A 21,884-nucleotide genomic window follows, 5' to 3' on the forward strand; every position below is an offset into this window, starting at 1 on the left:
AGTTACTACTGTTTACCAAATGTCACGCTATGTCACGCACCGGGTGCTCTGCACTGCCTCACACAGCCCTCGGGAGCCCGCAGAACCCCCTCACTTTATAGCCTGAGGGGCCCAGAGAAAGTAAATGGCTGTCCCTCAAACCACACAGCTGGGAAGTAAAAAGGCCAGTCATTGGGTGCTGTGACAGCCGCTCAAAGGCCTGGGGGCGGGGGGATGTTGTGTTTTATCTGCACCTGACCCAGCCATTCCCATAAGATTTTTCACCCAGCCTGTGGTCACAGAAGTACCTCACCCGGCTTCCTAGTGAGCGTAGAAAACCGAAGGAGATGGCCCCCCAGTGCTTCTGCTCACTGGCATGTGACCTCTGACGACAAAGAGCAGACCCCTGATGATAAAGGCACCACCCTGCAAGGACATTCTACACACTCTTGTCGGTGCCCCGGACTCAGCTTAGGACGTCAGTACTTTACACACCAGGATACGCCCACGCTATTGTACCTTGTTGGAGGTCATACAACTAGAAGATGGCAGAGCCTGGGTTCCAACTCAGGGCCCCAGAGCCTGTAGCAGTGGTGAAAAGGGGTTTGCAGGATTCAAAGAAGTTGCCTCTTAAAGCAGTAGCATTAGAGGTCTAGAATGTGGCTCAATTGGTAGAGTACTTGCCTACCATGCACAAAGCCCTGAGTTCAATCCCCAGTACCAGACAAACAGGCTGTGGACACACACAATTATAATCCCAGCACTTGGGAGATGTAGGCAGAAGTTCAAGGGCATCCTCAGCTACTTATCAAGTTCAAGGCTAACCTGGGCTACATGTGACCCTGTCTCCAGGAAAAAACAAAATGAAACAACAAAGGGCTATAGTATGCTGCCTTGAACAATTCAGGCTGTCCATCCAGGCACATCAGTGATTTGCCTTCATGCTAATCTACCTAGCTCTGTCTCTCTTACTTTGCTGCTTTAGTTCATGCTGTCCTTGAACTCACTGTGTAGCCGAGGCTGGCCTAAAACTCATCTGACAGCCCTCCTGCCTGAGCCTCCCAAGTGCTGAGATTTACAGGTGTGAGCCACCATGCCCATCTGCTTTCCCCTTTCCTCTGTGCCTCGGTTTCTTGACTCAAAATGTGGACTAACCCCCATTCTTCCGCAGCCTTCCTCATGACGATTTATCCAGCCATAAGGGCCTAAATTCGTGTCCCAGGGCTGGGAAGTGCAATGCCAGGAATTACAGCCAAGATCCGGGCAGACCAAGCAGAAACCCAAAGGACAGTGTCTCTACAGCTCCATACCTCAGTTTCTCCACCTGCAAAACAGTTCACAAAATGAGGTCACAGGGAAGCCATGAACAGTAGATGATGCCATAGCCACACCGAGTGAAGGCCGGGGACACTGTGACCATTGCCACAGCGTGGGCCACATGTGGGCCAGAGCTGATTCTCCTACCTGCCTGACCCTCAGCGTCCCCGTGAATACTGTGGACCTGCGAGGCCCCTCAGGAGACTAGGGACAGAAGCTGCTTCTTCCCCCCCCCTTCCCCCCTTCACAGGGACTCACTCTGCACTCACCCCTGCACAGGCCTCATTGAGTTGCCTTCACACCCTCCTCCCCGTGTCTCCCACCCATCCCCTTAGTGCCCTCAGAATTCTGGCATTGTGGGAGAGCACCCATCTCTACGTATGCCTCCTGGCCTGGTCCTTAAGTCAGCATTTGTAAGAACAAGAAGGAGCCAGGGCCCCAGAGTTTTCCGGGGAGTCACATCAGGATGGTCGCGAGGCACCTGGGTTAAGGCTCAGGCATCCAATGGGCTTCTGAGAAGCAGGTCTGCTTCTGGTCCCCACGGCCCTGGGGGAGTGCCTGGAGCCTCTCCTACCTCAATAGTCAGCAAGAGCACAAAGCCACTGAGAGTGAGCTCAAGCACAGAGGAGCCCCTGAGTGCCCCCCCCAAACTTCAGTCCCTTTCACAAAGACACCTTGTCTTGGAGAAAATGGCACTCTGCAGTCAAGTATTGCCCTCACCCCTCTCTGGTTTTCCTAGGCATGTGTGTCTAGGAAAGGCCATTTGCTTACATCTCCTGTAGTTCAGAACAAAACAGGCCACGCTGCTCCTACCCTCATGGAGCTGGGAGTTGGCAAGGGAGCCAAGTGTAAGAAAAACACTCGTGTTATTAATGATCTGAATGGGAGGGATTCCTGGGGGCGAGAAGAGCGTTAGAAATGGAGCCCACCATCACCAGGAGAGCCTCAGCCAAAGATGAGGGCATTCCCAGCAGAGGAGACAGCATGTGCAAAGGTCCTGGGGCAGGAGTGCACAGTGTTGACAGCTTGGGAAGGGGGCTGGTGTCACTGGAGCGTAATGGTGGCGACGGGGCCGTGAGACAGCGGAGGATGGCAGGGACCAGGGATTGGGTCTTGGTAAGGATTGTGACTTTTTGCTGTAGATGGTAAGAGCCACTAGGGCGTAGTAGATAACAGTTTAACACAGTGCTCTATCCACTCTGAAAACCCAGGGTGGGAGCAGAGACAGCATTTACTGTAGCCATCTAGGGGAGCAGTACCGCTGGCCTAGCTGACTGTGGGAGTCAGGCGGGAATGACTGCCTGAGGTGAGTTTTTCTTTGGATAGAGTTTTGCTAGGTTTGTGCATCAGAGTTAAGACGCCGGAGAGCCTGGCACACCTTTAATCCCAGCACTGAGGAGGCAGAAGCAGGTGGATCTTTGAGAGTTCAAAGTCAGCCAGATCTGCAGAGTGAGGCCCTGTCCCTCTGCCCCTAAAAAGAGGTTGGAATTGTAGAGTTGTAGACAAGATATAAAGCAAAGGGGAAGGAGAGCTAATAGGGCCGTCCATTGAGCACCTACTCTGTGTGTGTATCTGGCTTGCCATGCCTTGTTTTCGTCTTCATGACCAGGCTATGAATTAGGTACCATCCTACCCACGACATGGCGGAGCTGAACTGATCCAGTCAGGAGGAACACACAGATCACAGATAAGGCTAAAATATGAACCCAGGAATATTACCTTCACGTCCATTTTATCTAAAAGTGATATGGGGGGGGGGGGGAACCCTTCATTTTCTTCACTGTTGATTTAAAAACTAAATTAAACTTCAAATTATTCAGATCAAACGCATTCTCCTGTTTCACGAGTTCATTCACATAGCCCGTACTCCAGTCAGAGCTGTCCACCACAACCAACCCCACAGCCTCTTTGGAGAGTCAGTGCCTCCTCCTCGAGTTTGGGCCAGGTCTTTGAACACCTCTTACCTCTTACTTACGTGTGTGCAGCCAGTGAAATGGGGCATGTACTGTTTTACACAAATGCACCTGAGCCGTCCATATTGTTCCAATGCTCATTTTCACTCGCCAGTTCTCTTTGGAGACTTCTATGCTAGCGAGCATAAACTGAGCACATTTTTTTTTTTTTTTTAAGAACTGCCTATAGTATATTGTGGGCAAGATGCACTGCAGTTTATTTAGCCCACTCGGTTTCCAAAGACAGAAACGCTTTTTTCTATAAATGTAGCTTTTAAAGGGCTTGTTTTTCCCCTCAAAATATAAGGCTTTTATTTACGCTAATGGAAGAACCCACGTCACACTGACAGCACAAATATTTAGCAACACCCGGCTTGGTGACTACGTTTTCCAAATCCCCTTCAGGTGCTTAGCTCTCACCCACAGCCAAGACTCTGTGTAGAGCACGAGCCTGCCTCTGGGGCAGCATGAGAAAGGCAGAGCTCTTGCCTTTGACCCGGGCACTGGGTTCTGATGTGAGCAGCTAGCACACATGGAAAGAGCAGCCAGGGAGCCTACAGAATTTGGGCTTTAGCTATTTGTCATGGTCAGAAGGTGGTGGGCTGCCCTGCTGTCGATTCAGTGTGGTTAATTAGCATCAGAGCTCAAAGAGAGGTCCTGTCCAGGTTTTAGACACCCACCCACTGTGTACCTAAAACCTAGCCCCGCCTACTTGGAGAGAACGGAGGCCCAGACACAGGCACCCACTTGCCTACTGTCCATTGTGCAGGGCGCCCCCTCCTGGAGAGGCGGGGAAGTGCTGCTTGCAATGTTTTGAAGCCTCCCACCTGTGGAGGAAGGTAACAGGCAGTGAATCCAGCTTCAGAGGCTCCACTTTTCCAAGGGGGCATGGGCAAGCCATCAGGAGACAGGCCGAATAAAGTATCCTCTATGAGGCTGACAGAGTACGGAATGGCCACAGTTTGTGTACGGTCAGCAAGGCTTAGTTTGAGGCGGATGGGCAGCCCGGTTGTTCACACGCCCTTACATCTCCACAGCATGGAGACGGCCAGGGTGGAAGAGAGGGCCCAGCCCTCTTCTGTAGCCAAATCACTTTGCTTAAAGGCTAAGTCACTTCCATGTTCCGGTGCCTCAGTTGCCCCACCGAATGACCTCGGAGCCATGCTGTTTCTGCAAGGTAGATCCAAGGGAGACCTGGAGGAACTCTGGGAGCACGCTGCGCAGATCAGTGACTTGTGTTTTAGGCAAACGACAAGTAATCAATTTACTGCTTGTATGTCCCGAAAGGCATACAGGACGTCACTCTCACTAAAGAACTTTGCTATTTATCCTAAAGGCCAGGTGGCTGGCTCTCTGTTTCATCTGGGAACTCATACTCTTTCCTGGTACAAATAATTGATATTTTCACAGCATTCAGAGATTCCCACCAGCCAGCCCCACCTACCCCCTGCCTGCTAGCCCCCTTCCCTGCTCACATAGAACTCTCTGGGGCCATGAGCTGAGATGTCCACCAAAGACATCCTGCCATGAAAGAGGGGCAGTAACTCAGCTCGACTCCAATCGAGGACAGGTGAACCCCACGTCTGTGCTGAGGTCAGGTCAATGTATCCCCCCATGTCCCCGTGTGTACAATAGACTAGAGGACTCTTCTTGCAGAGAAAGCATACAGTGTCATGTCTGCTGTGAACAATGAGTCCACAGCTATGTGGGTTTGTGTGTGTGTGTGCACGTGCCAGATTTGCAGACCAGCACATAACCAGTGAACATGCTCACTGCCCTGTGAGCATTCCTAATCACTAGAGACTATGGATCCATGAGCTACCCCACCTAGGGCTGCCAAATATCAAGAGATGCCTTCATGCCCCACCCCCATCAAAATGTGATCACAGCCTGGGATGTGATCACAGGCTGAACACATACCTGTTATGCACGCTGGATAGTGGCTAACCCTGCTAGCCACAGCCCTGACAGACCCAGGCCGTAAAGGAGGCCCACACGTATGCAGTTTTCCCACAGAGGCCAAGCTCACGTGGCTCACGTGGCTTCACGTGGCTTTCTGCTGTGTTGAAGAGTCTCCGACTAACCTAGGCACTCACATCCCCCATCCCTACTCCCTAAAGAAATGGGAGAGGGTGGATGGCTCCTCAGAGCCCCCTCAGGATGCCGGGCATCAGTGTCCAGAAGGTGGTAGCAGGAAAGTCAGGTTTCAGTCAGGGTGTAACCCCCAAGGCCAGAGTCTGGCCCAGAGGCTAGCCTGACCAACCTGGGTGACTGAAGGTAGGAGCTGGTGATAAGGGGTATCAGGGAACAGTGAGAAGCCTAGGTTGTTCCTGCTGTGTAAATCAAGAAAGGCTCTCAGGAGGAGGTAATAAAATCCCACCAGGGTCTCTGGAGACTAAACATAACAGTCAACAGAGGGGAAAAGGACAGGGAAAGGGCTCTGGGTAAGAGCCTATGAGCCAAAACTAAGAGAGCATCATGCTAGGTGTGTGCAAGGCCTGTGGCCTGGTGGAGAGGGTGGTAAATGTGATGCCTGGAGGCAGAAGGAGACCATGGAACAACCTCAGAGGGGCCCCGGCAGCCCCGGATCAGGATGGTTGTGGAGGGCTGAGGAACACGTTCAGAGTGGAATGTGAGGGTAAGCTCCTGACGGCTCCTGCTCTCATCCTCCCACTCCCCGGCCCCTTTCTCTCCCTGCCAGAGTTTTTAGATTCCTCCTCCAGTCTTCCTCAGCCCCATGTGCGGGTCTATCAAGTTCTCAGCCAGGACAGTTTCTGCATAGACCGTGGCCTCCCGGAGGCCATGAACCCAGTAGAGGCTTGGAAACGCCAAGAAGTCAGGGGTCCCCTGGAAGCTGGAAACCCCTGCAGAAGTGAGCACAGAGCTGCCTCCTTGGGCCCGGACTCTGTCACCCACACCATGTGATCTGGACCAGTTGCTATTCTGCCCGGTGACCCAGGGCCTCCAGGTGTCATGGGTCCCAGGGACCCCGAGCCCACGGTCACCTTAGCAGCCATTTTCCTTTTGTCAGGCCAACTGCTCTACCCAGAGCCTGCACTCCCCTGTCCTGAGGAAACTGGTAACCACACAGGTGGCAGGCCTACCCAGTGACCTGGGCAGCAGCTCTGGGTGACAGCTGAGAACATGCATTTCCCCCAGCACCTGGAAGAGGCATCTGGTCTGAGGATGATCCTACCCCAGCAGGGTCCCCAGGGAGTTCTCCGCTCTGCCTGGTTTGGTCAGAAACTGGCACCGAGGCCCAGGCATGAATACACTTTAAATGTCCCCATGACTCAGTGTGAGGCCAGGTTGGGTCCCGCACCTCTAAGTGGTTATTACATTGGTGGTTCATAGTGACAACACTAGCAGCTGACAGTCATTGGGTCCTTTGCACAGGGAGGGTAGGCATTATCGCCATTCAAATGTCTGGCATAAGGAAAATGAGGCCCAGAGAGAAGGGGCCACCTGCTCGAGGGCACAGAGCTAGGAGCAGTACAGGTGTCTTACCCTAGTTTATCACTTCAGCCTGTGGCTGCAAGTCCCTAGTAGGTTCCTGGGAGCTGCCCATTGGGCCATCCTCCGGTAAGTGATAGAGACCATGGGCTCCTACACACAGCCATGCCACAAGTCTGTAAAGGCCGGCCCTGCACACCAGCACAGCTGCTAGAGCTGATATCATCACCGAACCATGGGCAAAGTACAACAGGCTCCTGACCCAGCCACACGCTTGGGCACACGGGTAGGCACCCACAGTCCCCTGCTCACGCTAGGTCCCACGGCGATCATCTGAAGCTTCTTGGCCACTGTCTAGTTTGAGCCACTGTTGTTTTGCTGAATGTAAGCAGCAGGACCCTGAAGCTGCCTACACGGTTTCAATTCCTAGACAGCCGGGGGCTGGAGGTCCAGGCTGCTGAGGATGCGGGCACTGTGGGCTAGTAGAGGCTGGCTCCGTCTGCCCCCCCCCCCGCCATATCAGGCTAGGGAGAGCCTGGTGGCTGCTGGTTTTGTTTTGCTGGCCTTCCCCACAGCAGAACGCTAGGTCTCAGTGTGCAGGTCTGTACTACATGGCCAGGGAACTTGACTGTATACAAAGCTCTTGGTTCCCAGGGATCCTCAAGCACAGTCCTCCAAGGACTGTGTATAAACCAGAGAGTGTATAAACCTACTCAGGGTCGTACAGCAAGGAAAGCTAGGTCTCAGCCATGTCTCCCGACTCAGGTGAAGGTGTGGCTGTCGGTGGTCGTCAGTGATGGCCATGGTAGCATATGTCAGTCTGTAGCCCCCAGTTGCTAGTGTCACATGGCCTTACCCAGCTCACATTGGCAACTGGGGGCTGAACTCAGCCCATAGGTGTGTTGAATTTGGCCCCAAAATATCTCCAACAGGGAGACCTTATATCAAATTCCAGCCTTCTGCTTTATAAAAACTTGGAAGATCTCTCCGCTGGGACCCACATGCCCCCCTCAGAGGGCCAATGTGCTTCTGGCGTTAGTCTCCAGCACTCCTGATTGCCCCCCTCCTTCCTCCTTCCTCCTTCACTCACCACGGCGCTTGTCAGCCCACAGTTGTGGCGTTTGCATTCCCTGATCTGAGCCCCTGTTTTCCCATCTAAACTCCGAGGTCTTCACTAAGAAGGCGTTCCCAAAGGGTCCTGGGGGTTCCTGAGCAGCTGCATTGCATTGGGGGTCCGTTTTCACGTGTGTATCTTCCTGTAACTTGGCATATGAGCAAAAGAAATTGGACATATATCATTAGGGTTGAGCCAGGGCCTAGAAGTTCATCTATACTTGCTGTGCACAAATAAGGAGTGTATCTCCCTCCAGGGGGTTGGAAAGCAGGAGATTTTGATTAAAAGAATAAAGCCCAGGGGTGCTGGGGTGCAAGGCAGAGAGGAAGCTGCATAGCCTCTGAAGTTCCCAGGAGCATGCTAGGCTGGGTTTGTTGTCTCTGCCTGTGGACAGCGGGATGCCCGGACCAGGGCAGTGGGGGGACGGTAGGGACAGTGCTTCCATACGCTGATCCCAGGGCCTCGGGGGAGCCCCCAACCTCCATAGAGCAAACGGCCCAGCTGACCCCGACTCCTCATTCTTACTATGCAGGTGAGAGTTGGGCTGCCCAGGGCGTCCCTTACCTCCCAGAGAGGCCACTGCCAGGACCCCTGGATATCAAGTAAAGATGCCCCCCCCTCCGTCCAGGTCTTGAGGATGGTCTCATTATGACCCTTCTCCCTGCCTCCCTTGAAGGCCAGGCCTGGATTGCAAGCCTGTAAGTGCTTACGGCCATGAGCCACAGACCTGCGGACCATACACCACTTTCTCCAGGTTCCTTAGAGGCTCAAAACTACAGACTGAAAGGATGAATGAGTGGTTAGTCTTTCAGAAGGGTAAGACATAACTGCAAAGCCAGGTGATGTTACCTTTAGAGACCAGCCAGTTAACCCTGTGGGTAAAAGGCTCTTGCCACCAAGCCTGGTGACATGAGTTCAGTCCTCAGAGAATATAGTAGCTGAATCCTCAGTCCCCATCCCAGCATGCCTCAGGCTTCTGCCTTCCCAGGAAAGAACTAAAGGGCTGAGGTTTTTTTGAAAGGTGCACCCCATCTCTAACTCCACCCACCTTAACTGTCCTATTAAGACAAGTGAGCCTGGCGGGGCCTAGGCCCTCATGCTTGGACCTCACTACACTCAGACATGCAATCTGTGAGTTTAAGGCCTCCTCTGCCATCCTGAGGGGCAGGCCTGATACCGACCTTTGCCCCAGAGCATGAAGCCGGGTGAGAGAGGACTCACCCAACAAACCCATAATCCATCGTGGCCAAGGCTGGCATCCAGCAGGTGGCTGCATCCTGCCTCTTTGAGATGGAGGGCATGCTGTGGATGGTTCAGCATGGGCAGTCAAAGGCCAGCTGGGAATGGCCCAGGGGGGCTGGGACAGGGCAGAGAGAGAAAGAGGAGACCTCGGATGTAGCCTAGAAATCAGATGAGAAGCAATCAGCAAGATGAAACCTGTGACTTCAATCTGGAAATCATGAGGCGCTTTGCAAGGTCAGAGGTCAGGTAAATGAATGAGGCTAGGGAATGATTTAGACACAGAGACCTCGTGGGTTGTCACCTATTCCAACAGGTGCATGGCAAGAGCCGCCCTGACTGTCCTGCTGCCCTGCTCCAGGAGCCATGGCCAGAGCCACCTGAGCATCTGCTGCCCTCCACATGGATCTCACAGTACTGTCCATGTGTGCCCACGGGGAGGTTGGCTCCCAGCCGGTGCTGTGCTGTCTCATAGCTCAGGATCTGCAGCAGGGTTGCCCATACTAGGTGGCCTCAGGCCAGAGCTGGCTTCTCTCACGGCTCTGGAGCCCCAGCTCCAAAGCCAGAGTGTGTTGGCCAGACTCTGCCCTATGCCCATAGGAGAAGCCATTCCCAGCTTCCTTCAGCTCCTGGGGGCTCTGCGGGGGTCTGTAGCTGTTTCCCTCCAATCTCTGCTCATCCTCTGACACAGCTTCTACCTGCCTGGGTCAGCATGAGGAAACTTATCTTTGGACAGAGGGACACCTGGATAATCCAAGATGCTCTGGCCTTAGTCACGTTTCCAGAGAGTGTTTTCCCAGGGGCACTGGCCAGTTCTGAGAGTTAGGCTTGGATAGTCACAGATTGCTTAGCGTACAAAGGTCTGGCTAAGAATTTTTCAACCATGTGACTGGGTGACCAGCCACGCTGGTGGTCACCTTCAGTCCATAAAAGGGGCCTTGTGCCGCATGACTGTGCTGATCTGTAGCAAGCTGGGCTGGGCTGGGATATCCGGAGTCGTGTATGTGACGTGTTCTTTGGCATACGTGTTTATGGAGATGCTTGCCACCGTGAGTCTGGAAACATCCATGTTTCCAGGTTCCTCTATTCATTTAGCAGCACAACCCCCCGGCCCGCTGCCACCCCCAGGACGTGAATCTCTTGGATTGCTGGGCTCCTAGGCCAATGCGTGGAAGGCTCCTTTAGTGCTTGCCCACCCGCTCCGCAGCTCCCAGCCTCAGGCATGCACATCTCCTGGCCCCAGCCCAACTCACCTTCCCTCTGTCCACAGGTTTGCCAGGCACCGCTCCAGACCTTGAAAAGAGGAAACAGATTTTTGGGCAAAACTTCATACCTCCAAAGAAACCAAAAACCTTCCTGCAGCTGGTGTGGGAGGCACTGCAGGACGTGACCCTCATCATCCTGGAGATCGCGGCCATCATCTCCCTGGGACTGTCCTTCTACCACCCACCCGGAGAGAACAACGAAGGTAGGGTGCCCCAGGTGCTCCTGATGGCACCCAGTATGCGGGGCTGTGCCCGTGTGGGCAGCACCCACAGCACTGCACAGAGAGCAAGCTTGCTGGGGCTCAGGCCACAGAGACAAATACATGCCCAAGGCCCCAGTCAGCCCACCTGTGAGGGCAGGGCTAGACCGGCAGCAGTGATAGCCATGGTGAGCGTTTATTATCAGGCACTTTCAGTATGCCCAGCTCTGGGTTTGTGCCTACTTTAAAGAAGAGAAAACTGGGGTGTAATGAGGAGGTTAAGTTGTTCTGGGCCACTCAGTATCTAAGATCGTTTTCTTTTATTCTCACTAACTATTACAGACCACATGACTTATACAGAGACATGTCTCCTGTTCTGGAAACTCCCCAAGCCTAACAGCAAGGCTAGGGCTTGAGCGGCACTACTACATGGACGGGGGTGAGGGCCCTTACCTGGTAAAGCTGGGCATTTATGCTGGCTCAGCAATTTCCTTGACCCAGGTTGGGCTCATCTAATCCATGTTACCTCCCCAAAGACCAGCTCTTGCGATTAAATGTCCAGCACGGGACCACAGTGCCCACCCAGGAGGCCTCGGGCTTGACCATGGAGCACGTTCCAGCACACTGTCAGGCTCCTTCCGAGCCATTTCTTTCTGTCACTTGACCATAGGAGCAGGAGTCAGTTCTCTCTTTCTACCAGTGGGTTCTTGGGATTGAATTCAGGTCATTAGGCTCAGCAGCCTTAACCACTGAGCCATCTATCTGGCCCTATCCTTTTTTTTTTCCACATGATCTCTCCATAGAAGATAGGAATGAAGGCAAATAAGAAGTTGGGCAGAAAAGAGTGTAAGCAAATAAACCAGTTATCATTGCTACTATGACTCAGATTTAATTAAGTTTAACTTGAGCTTCCTAGCAGCTAGGGCAGAAAAGGAAGATAGATGATTTTCAGAGGTCAAGTTAACAATGAGAAGGAAGGTGAAATTTTCAGACAGTAGTTCCTAGGACATTTCCATATCCTAGTAAGAGGGATACGCTGGGGTTGGGGAGTTGGCTCAGTGGTTAAGAGCACTGACTGCTCTTGCAGAGGACCTGGGTTCAATCCCCAGAGCCCACATGGCAGCTCACAACAGTCTGTAACTCCAGTCCCAGGGGATCCAACACCCTCACATGGGCATACCTGCAGGCAAAACACCAATGCACGTAAGATAAGTCATATTTAAAGAAGAGGGATGCATTGTGGACACCATGGTTTCGGCAGATGCAGAAGATTGCAGATGGTAAGACTGATATAGGTCCTACAGTCTCCATAGCTACCCCAAAGTGGGAGCTGTTGTGGCAAAAGTCCACTGCCTCCTCACTTAATCCACAGAGTAACTCTGTAGACAGGTACTGTGTGTGTGTGTGTGTGTGTGCGTGCTCGCGTGCTTTTGTTTATTTGTTTTTGAGGATGACATTTAATTATACTTCTCCCTTCCTTTTTCTCCCTCCAAATCCTCTCACACACCCTTCCCAGCTTTCCTTCAAATTCATGGTCTCTTTTTTCATCAATTGTTACTACATGCATATATGTATTTGCATATGCATATCTACTCCTGAATACAACCTGTTGAGTCCATACAATGTTAACTGCATACGTATTTTCAGGACTGGTCATTTGGCACTGAACAACCGTTTGGTGTGCTCTTTCCTGGGGAAGACCACCTCCCCTGCTCCCGGCTTTTCTCAGCCGTCTCCACTTCTCTGTGTGAGGTCAAGGGATCTCCTGGGCTTTTCCCCTGTGCGGTTTGGCATGTTCATTAGTGCCCTTGTTCAGCTCACCTTTGGGCAGTCATGTTGATGAGACTTTGTGGGCGTAGCCTCTGGTGTTATACAATCTCACAGCAAAATCCCTGGTCCTCTGGCTCTTACAGTCCTTCTGCCCCTTCTTCCTAAATGTTCCCTGACCCTTAGGCATGGGGATGTTGTGTAGGTGACCCACTGGAACTGGGCTCCACAACTCTGTATTTTGATTGGTTGCGTTTTTTTCTGTAATGGCCTCCGTCTGTTGCAAAGGGAGGTCGTCATTGATGAGGGGTGAAAACCAGCTCCACTTATCAGGCTAGACCATGGAGAAGCTAGATGCTACTCATATGAGCCCATGAGCCACGGAGGATGTGCCAAGGTCACCCACCAAGAGGCTGAAACTCTGTGGCTCTGGCCAAAACCATCAGCTCCACAGACGGGGCTGCAGCTGAGTCACCTCATCATTAGCCTCCCGTGGCCCTAGTGAACAGGGTGAGATGAGGGCAGCTAGCAGAGGCTAAGGGAGGACATCACAGAGCTACTGGATGTACCCAGAGATACCCCATGTCTCCAGACTGCTGCTATGAGCATCTCTGGGGCACACAAACCCAGGGCCCAGAGATCATGGCTTGGTGGCTGGAATGTGGCCCCAGTTGGCCCGGCTCTGCCCCTGCCTCATCTCACTTCTCCTGCTCCAGCCACACTTTGGGTGGAAGGCAGCTGCCTACACTGTGTCCCACTAGCAAGGTGGTGGAAGGAGGGAGGTGGGGCAGGTTCCTCACAGCCTCATCCCCTTGGAGAGCTGGGACACTTTCCACCAGCTTCCTAAGTAGCCTGCGTGTGGTCCCACGTGGGAATCCACCTGCTGTGTTACTCACCATTGTCTCAGCTGGGAGGTTCTTATGCTGGCTGGTATGTGGTCTGTATTCCACTAGACAAGGGAAGGTGCTGGGCTTTGAGGAGAAGGTAGTTGCATAGGATTGACCTCAGATGCATGGGCTACAGCCCCAGGCCTTAGGCCTCCCTCAGTGTGGACAGCAAGCCAATATGAGAGGCTCACACCTGGGCCCATATTACAGTCATGTGTCACACAAGTAGCAGACCCTTGGGGACATTCACTCAAGTCCAGGTGTGCCAAATCCTGGCAAGGGACGGGCTTCTGCATCCTTTCCTTCTAGGCTACAGAAAAGACATGGGAGTAACAGCATCCTAAGAAGGGTCCTTGGAGCACTCAGGAAAAGGGGAAGAGTTCCAACACTTACCAGAACCCAGTATGTACTAGTGTTTGTTGGAAGCTCAGAGAGGCTGAGTCACTCTCTGAGGGTTTCGCAGCTAGTCCTGGACTTTGAATCCAGAATGTCAGCAGGATACACTGACTTGACTCTAAGTGTCCCAGTCTTCCAGTAACAACTCCATGGAGACTCCAAGGAGGCACACAAGGGGAGACAGGCATCTCCTTTACAGAGCATGTGACAAGAAGTAGGGACAAGCTACATTCTACAAAATGAAGTATCGGGCTCTGGATTCGAGTCCTCCCTTCCCTACTCTCATGTCTCAGAATGTATATGGAAATCCCCTGGATCCTCTGGAACCTTCTGTGGATACTGTTGGCATTATTTGCAGTCTTCTGTGTCCTTGAAATCCTCTTTGGGTTTCTGATGACACCCAGCATGACAGCTGTGTGAACAGCTGTTCAGCCATGTTACTTAGGGGATAATGACAAGAGAGGCCTGGGCCTGCTTGGTGCAGATGCAGTGTCTCCCACTGATCATTTCCACCTGTAGTTAGCTGGTCAGAGGCCAGGAAGCTGAATCCTCTGACACTGAAGGCTGACAGCACCAGGAGTCCATCTCTAAGGTCCCCCTGTTTTTCCCATCCTTGGGGTAAAGGAATTGTATCCCTGTGTGTGTCATTCATAGTAACACAGGCCCAAAGTCCCTTAGCTCCCTTATCTCAGGTGATTGAATTCCAGGTGCTTCCTGCTCTGTGCCATGGGCTCAAGGCTTGAGCACTTCAGGAGGGCTCCCTTCACCCTGGGGCCACCTGAAGAGGGGGCCACCTGTGACCACCCCATTCTGATGGTGAGAAAATGGAGGCACCCTGGAAAATGGAATGCACCATAGCACTCAGCAGTGAGATCTGAATCAGTTCTGCCTCAGTGGCACTGTTGTAACGGCCGTTGCCACTAAACAGTGATCTGATTGAACAGTTTTACATTACTGAGACAATTCAAATTCTCCAAGGGGACAGCCTTCAAAGTCCTCCAGGCATTTACTGGCCTTTGGGGAGTACTTGCTTCATCTGGAGACCCGAAATCTTCCAGCAGCAGGCACTGCTTGGCCACATTGATCCCTTGCCTTCCCACACGTTCCTTGACCTTCCGGTCTTGTTGCTTCTGACCCCTGGGTTTCCAGAAGCTTCCGCCGGGGTCTCTTGAAACTGCTGTTCTCTACTCCTTGGAATCACATTGGATACCCAGATGGTCAGTGAAGATTTGCCACCTGCCTTGGGCGCAGAGGCACAGGACAGAACCATTCTGGGCTCAGATTCCAGGCCTGGGTTCAAACTTTAGATCTGCTCTGTGACTCCAGCTGAGCTTCTTTTCTTTCTTTGGCTAGCTGGGGACAAGGATGGATGCTTGATGCTTGCCTAGCACCTCTGTGGGCCCAGCCCCTGTGGAAAGCACCCTTCTGAGTTGACCAAGGCAGACAGTCAGACACCACTCCTGGGAGATAAATCATGAGGAGAGCACTCAGCTCTCATCCAGGCTGTGTCCCCTGGCCACTCAGAGCCTCAGGTTCTGTATTTAGAAAATTTTAGATGCCTCTTGCTCCCCTGTGGGAAGCCGGGAGAGGTTGGGAGCCATAGGCTCTGCACACCCTGGCTCTGTAGAGCTTTGGTCTAAGCCTCCATGTTGGGACATTGGTGTATTTCTTTTTCTCACCATCCTGTAGGCCTGGCCAACCTTCAGAATTCTAGACCCATACTGGGGACTCAGTAGTGCCACCTGTAGGGTACGGAGTCCCTGTGGGTCAGGTAGTAGCCTATTTCTTGAGTCCTATTGCCCTTGCTGTGGCCTGAGTTGAGGAGAACCTGCCGTAGGCTATATGCCCAGGAGATGCCACTTTCCTGTCCCTAAGCCCCAGGAGGTGTTGTCAGCGCTGCCCCTCCCCCACTTCCACGGTATCACATAAAGGCAGGCATGGTGTAATCTCAGAAGCGGAGGCAGGAGAATCATCTCAGCTGCCTCTCAGCCTGAGGCCAGCCTAGGCTACATGAAATCCCGTCTCATGAGAAAACTGAAGGTCAGAGAAAGAGTCATTCATTTGAGGTCACAGCTAGAACAGACAGAACAGGTTTGGTTCAGATGGTGGGTTTGAAGTCATGCCGCCTGGGGTGGCATTCTCGATTTCCACCTGCCCTTCCTAGTTATTAGACCTCTCGGAGAAGACTTAACTCCCCATGTGTGGGATACTCACAGCCAGCGCCCTTCAAAGTGACCAGGAGAAGCCCTGTGCCTGGAGCATGGCACACAGAGGCTCCTGATCAAATGTGTCCCTATCATCTAATCATCAGTGCTTACTCAGCATAGCTAAGCTATGTGGCAGCTCCTGTCTGGTGGCCTGGGAACCCATTGCTTCCCTGTCTCTCTACAGGCTGTGCCACGGCCCAGGGTGGGGCTGAGGATGAAGGTGAAGCAGAAGCAGGCTGGATCGAGGGAGCCGCCATCCTGCTGTCCGTCATCTGTGTGGTCCTGGTCACAGCCTTCAATGACTGGAGTAAGGAGAAACAGTTCCGGGGACTGCAGAGCCGCATTGAGCAGGAGCAGAAGTTCACCGTAGTCCGGGCTGGCCAGGTGGTCCAGATCCCTGTGGCCGAAATCGTGGTTGGGGACATCGCCCAGATCAAATATGGCAAGTGTCCCGTCCATCATTCTAGAGCTGGAGCCTGGGTGGAGGTGGGATGGGACAGGCAGATACAAAGAGCCTAACCCAGCTGATGTCATGGCGAGATGTATTCTGAGGCCCTGAGAGTCCCGGACGAGACAGGCTTGCCATATGCACTTAAACCAGAAATGTCAGATTCACAGCACAAATGCCACTGCATTCCAGCTTCCACCTGTAGCAGACATGACTAATCGATCATTGCTCATAGTCTGAAAACAGAAGGCTCAGAAGGCTTCCCAGCACAGCATCCCTAAGACTCAGGGTGGGTTTATGAGACAAGCTCCATTTCCCATCACCAAATTGACTTCAGATAGATCTGTGCAGCCTGGTGGAAGTTAGTAGGAAGAGAAGAAGGTGGGTGAGAATCCCAGGCCAGTCATATTGCGATTGAAGAAGTAGGTAGGCTAGCTCCAAAGGGTGTTTGGATAATATATAGCCTAGGGCAGTAGACACAGATTGGGAAGGTTGGCATGGACCTCCTCATTCAGCCCTAGTGGCTCACTTGATTGCAGTGTCCCCAGTCTACCCAAAATAGTCTGCTGTGTCATGAAAGACCTTCTCTAAGCCATAAAAGGATCATAGAAAAATGAACCACAGAGCACACTGGGCCCAGAGACACATGCAGGTCAAAGGTTATACAATATGAAGGACATGGCCTGCCTGGGCCTGGGTGGCTCTGTGCCAGGCCCCATGGATGTCACTCATCTGCAGGCACCATCTTGGTTCTGCATGCTGGAGCCTAGTAGGTACCTTCCCCATGGATGCCCCAGCTTCTCTGGCCACCTGACTCTGTGAACCTTGTCTTCCTTCAACCAGGTGACCTCCTTCCTGCCGATGGCCTCTTCATCCAGGGAAATGACCTCAAGATCGACGAAAGCTCGCTCACAGGGGAGTCTGACCAGGTGCGCAAGTCTGTGGATAAGGACCCCATGCTGCTGTCAGGTAAGCTGCAGCACACAGCGCCCCTGAGAGCATTTCCCATCCACCACGGGGAGGCTGGTGTGGTCCCTGGCTCTGGGGTCGCTGGCGGGACCAGCTCCCTTGGAGCACACTACCCCTTTCCCAAGTAAGCTCACATATGCGGAGCTACATTCAGGCCTGACACTACTAGAGCACACATCATGGGGTGTCCTACCCCTGCCACACAGCTTCTAGTGGCTTGGTTTCCTGAAAAGCAACAGTCTTTCTGGACACTCGCCCTGCGTCAGACCCTGTGACAGGGGAGGTTGTGGGAGGGAGCCAGCCTTGCTACTCCTGGGGAATTGCTCACAGGGCAGGAAGGGAAGCAAATGCAAAGGGCCAGAGGCAGGACCACACTGGAACAAGGGGTAAAGGGAGATAGGTGCGGAGATTCTGGACTGTAGTCAGGAATCAGGACGGTATTCTGAGTAGAATGGAATTCCCCAGATGGGCTTGCCTAATGATATTGGCAATTTTTTTTTAAAGTTTTCTAGATGTCACAGGGGCAAGAGCTGGGCTGGGGAAGCTGTGGGTGGAGGAAACAGCTCTGTGAAACCCTTCCCTGCAGAGACACCAAGAGGCCTCACTGCCTAACCATGCCCTTGGTGTCTCCAGCCCAGACTAGTTTGGGAATAGCCCCCCTCAAAGAGTTAACCCTCCAGGAGAGATATAAAACGGTATGTAAAAACCAAGAAGGGAGCAAAGAGGCCAGATGAGGTCATACTGAGCTGGGGTTTACAGGATGAACAGGAGCTCACTTGGTCAATTTCCCTGTAGGCAAGTGGGATTCCCTGCCAATATAAAAGAAAGATCCATAAGTCTTTCAGATAATGGGAAGACTGAAGTATTTATTTATCTAGAATTTATTCACTGCCTTAGTCGGGATTACTATTGCTATGATGTAACACCATGGCCAAAAGCAACTTGGGGACAAAGGGTATATTTCACTCACAGTTCCATATAACAGTTCATCAGCAAAAGCAGTTAGGAACTCAAACAGGGCAGGATCCTGGAGGCAGGAGCTGATGCAGAGGCTACAGAAGGGTGCTGCTTACTGGCTTGCTCCCTATGGTTTACCTAACCTGCTTTCCCACAGAACCCAGGACCACCTGCCCAGGTCTGGCACCACCCACAATGGGCTGGGCCCTCCCCCATCAATCACTAAGTAAGAGATGCCCTACAGGCTTGCCCTCAGCCCAAGCTTAGGATATCATTTTCTCAACTGGGGTTCCCTCCTCTCAGATGGCTCTAGTCTGGGTCAGGTTGACATGAAACTAGCCAGCATGCCCCTATATCTATTAAGCATCTACTGTATTCCAGTGACTAACAAGACAGACAAGGTCTGTGCCATGCTGGAATTTAGAACCTGATAAGGGTGACAGTCAAGGAAGAAACACACAAGCAAATAGTGAGGTGATGTCCAAGGTAGTAAATCCATCAAAGACACAAGATTGCAGTGAGAAGGGGCCCTGAGGCCGGGCAGAATCTCAGCAGGTCAGGAAACACCTGACTTAGAAGCTTACGTTAGATCAGTGGTTCTCGACCTTCCTAATGCTGCGAACTTATATTACAGTTCCTCATGTTGTGGTAACCCCCCACCCATAAAATTATTTTCATTGCTACTTCATAACTGTAATTTTGCTATTGTTATGAATCGTAATGAAAATATATTTGGAGACAGGGGTTTGCCAGGGGCTTGCAAACCACAGGTTGATAACTGCTGCATTAGAGCTAAAATCAGAACTTTGAGAAGTGGGTTCTGGGCAGAGAAACAGCAAGTGCAAAGGCCCTGGAGTCTTTGGGAGGGGTCATGGAAGGTCTCAAGTGCCCTCTGGAACCCCTGACCAGAAGATGGCCCCAGCCCCACTGGCCCTGGTTCTGGCCTCTGAGCTGCAGGAATTGACAGGCAGGGATCCATCTTGGGAGAAGAGTTCAAGGGTTTCTATGGGAGCCCAGGGCCTGAGTAGATGGCAACAGGTCTCCAGACAGCATGGAGAAAAAGTAAGAGGGATGCCGGCAGGAGCCTGGTGGAGACAGCATGCGGGGTCACTAATTAACAGTGTCATAAACCAACCAGAGAGGACTCCAGGACGCAGAGAGATCACGAAGCAACTGAGATGCTTGGGAAGCTGACTGTCACTGGTTTAGGATGAATCACAGGGTCTCAGGTCTCTCACAGATGCAGGAGGCCCAGAGGGAAATGAGGTGCTGGAAATGAAACCAAGCTAAAGATGGAAGGCAAAGCCAGGAGGTTGTTCCAAGGAAGAGGCAGGAGGGGAGCCATGAGGAGGAGTTTGGGGAGCACAGCTAAGGCTTCTATGGCTCTTGTTCCTTCCTTTGCTTAAGGAAGATGGTAGAGGTAGGGACATCTAGGGGCCAGACATGCTAGAAACCAGAAGACAATGGAGGCCTGAAGTCTTAGGAGATGGAATAGGGAACACATCCCAGATGGGCTAAGATGGAGCCAGGGACAGAGTGGACACTCTAGGTCTCATTAAGAATCAAGTGGGTCCTTGAAGCATGGGCTAGTGTTCAGGTCAGGAGCAGGTGGCATGTGAGGACCAAGACAAGCAGGGGAGATCCACAGAAGCCACCACAGGTCCCCAAGGCTATGTGGAGTCAGAAAAGTGGCTTAGCTTTGCTGTCCAGATACCAAGGTCCAAGGAACATCCTTGAGGGCAAGATGTAGAAGAATGGCTGGGCCAGGGATTCCCATAGGTTGTGCTGACCTTGCAGGGCTGGCAGGAAGCTCTGGAAAACATGCCTCTCAGCTTGAAAGGGTCTGCTCCTAGGGAGGGTAGAAAAGGGAGAGTTGGAGTGGAGATCCCCCAAAGATAGCTCCCCAGGCCCATGATAAACTAACTAGATGGACAAGGAAGAAACCAACCATACGAAGAAGCCCAGCTGGGTGGCAAGGGGCAGGGCAGCCGAGCATGGACAGGTGAGGCCAGCATCAGGAAACTGAACAAATAAAAAGAGAATAAGCAGAGAGTATGTTTCCATTGCTGGCTGTATAAACAGAGCCTAGACAGATCAGAGTGGCCTGCTGGGAGGACCCTACATCTGATGACGTGTTTCAGCCACCACCCACCAGACCTCACTTACAGACCCACGGGATTTGTTCCCTCCGGCCACTCAAGACAGACAGACAGACCCTCCTTCCAATACCCATCCTGCCTCCTCTTTGTCTGTTTGACTGCTGCCATCTGCTCAGGACCTATCCCGTTAGGAAGGTCCCCATGGCCACCAGTGCCCTCCACAGCAATCCCTATCAGCATACTGGGTACTGCTTTGCAGTGTTGGTGAGTTTTGCATGGTGCAAACTATCTAAGGTAAAGAATACGACTGATGATGTTCCCGCCAGACCTAATCTAACTGGTCTCTCACCGAGGGCCCCTGCCCACAGCAGGCAGACAGACTTCTGGACCAATTCTCTAGCAAATCAAGTCCAGGTAAGGAGCTCTGAGCCTGAGGCCACTGCCATCAGGAGGCTGTGCCCAGCTTTAGCCCTGAGCCCTGCAGAGTGAGGAAGGAGAAGCTGTGCAGAATGTAGGAAGAGCAGGTAGTGGGGATAAATGGGACCTGGGCTCTGGGACCTAATGTTGCTGCCTTCTCTGAGCAGCCGTTTACCTGTGAGGCTTGCAGAGTGTCAGTGGTGTCACAAAAGAGGAGCCACTGCCATGGGTCAGTAGGACACGCTGAGGACCCCTGTGGATGTCTTTCCTTACGGCTGGTGGAGACAAGGCTGTGTTCTGATACTCTTAGGCTGGGGGCCCCAGACAATCTCTTCATCCTCCCTGATCCTCTATTTGCCTGTGTGTAAAGTGGGTTAGTTGTCCCAGTTCATAGGAGTATTGTGGAAGGAAGGAGCTTTCCTTCATCTCCATGTCCTGCCCTGTCTCTTCTGCCTCTCAGGGATGCCCCTCCCCCACCCCAGCTCCTCTAGATAGATCTTCTCCGTTGCTGCCATGACTAGATGTCTTGAGCTCTCTACCTCTGCCAGGAGATCTTACCAGCCTTCCTGTCTGCTGACCCTTCAGGGATGCATAGACACTAGTTTTGGGGTATCCATGGACCTCTCCCAAATCCCAGTTTCTGAACTCTCTGCTGGTATCTGCTGACGCATGGCACATCTGATGTCAAAGAAGGCAAAGAAAAGTCAAGAAGAGGCAAGATGGGTCCCAGCTGGGTTCAGCCATGGTCCTAGATGGACCCTGAGCCCCCAGGAGCTAGTGTCCACATCTTGCGTGAGGGGTATTCCTAGTCTGTTGTGGGGACCATAGGCTTGCACTCACTTTCAAGCATAGCAAAAGTGAGGAGAGATAGAGAAAATGAGTTCTGGCTTAGCATCCACGAAACCCAGAATCGGGGGGAAGAATCTAGAAAGATCTCATATGCAGACCAAGTTGTAGGCATCCACACACCTGACCCCAGGATGGATAGGTAAACAAACACCAAACCATAACACATCAGAATGGCAAAGAGAAGGGCTAAGAAATCCCAGAAACCCAAGTCTGTAGCCCCAGGGGTCCTTGACACAAGAGCGAGGCTGCAGTTGCTCTATTATGCCTGGAAAGGCATGACCCACAGCACTTACCCAGCAATCCCCCTGAAGCTGCTGGAAATCTGAACTTTTAGAGAGCAAACCATCTTCCAGTGTTTATACATTGGCC

At 52.4% G+C, this 21,884-nt stretch overlaps 1 protein-coding gene across 5 annotated transcripts in view; it reads left to right on the forward strand.

The window, feature by feature from the left end:
• Positions 1 to 21,884, forward strand: part of Atp2b2 (ATPase plasma membrane Ca2+ transporting 2) — a 261,718-nt gene that overhangs the window by 177,726 nt on the left and 62,108 nt on the right. For all 5 annotated transcript variants that reach the window (XR_008722662.1, XM_055628526.1, XM_055628523.1 and 2 more), the window contains 3 exons: positions 10,325 to 10,522; positions 15,961 to 16,218; positions 17,068 to 17,193. Coding sequence is in view for 4 of the 5 variants with exons in the window: in XM_055628526.1 (XP_055484501.1) it covers positions 10,325 to 10,522; positions 15,961 to 16,218; positions 17,068 to 17,193 (582 nt within the window). In the remaining variant the exon portion in view is untranslated. The remainder of the gene's footprint in view (positions 1 to 10,324; positions 10,523 to 15,960; positions 16,219 to 17,067; positions 17,194 to 21,884) is intronic.

This window comes from Psammomys obesus, unplaced genomic scaffold (genome assembly GCF_907164565.1).
Source record: "Psammomys obesus unplaced genomic scaffold, mPsaObe1.curated_primary_1811, whole genome shotgun sequence".
NCBI classification, from domain to species: Eukaryota; Metazoa; Chordata; class Mammalia; order Rodentia; family Muridae; genus Psammomys; species Psammomys obesus.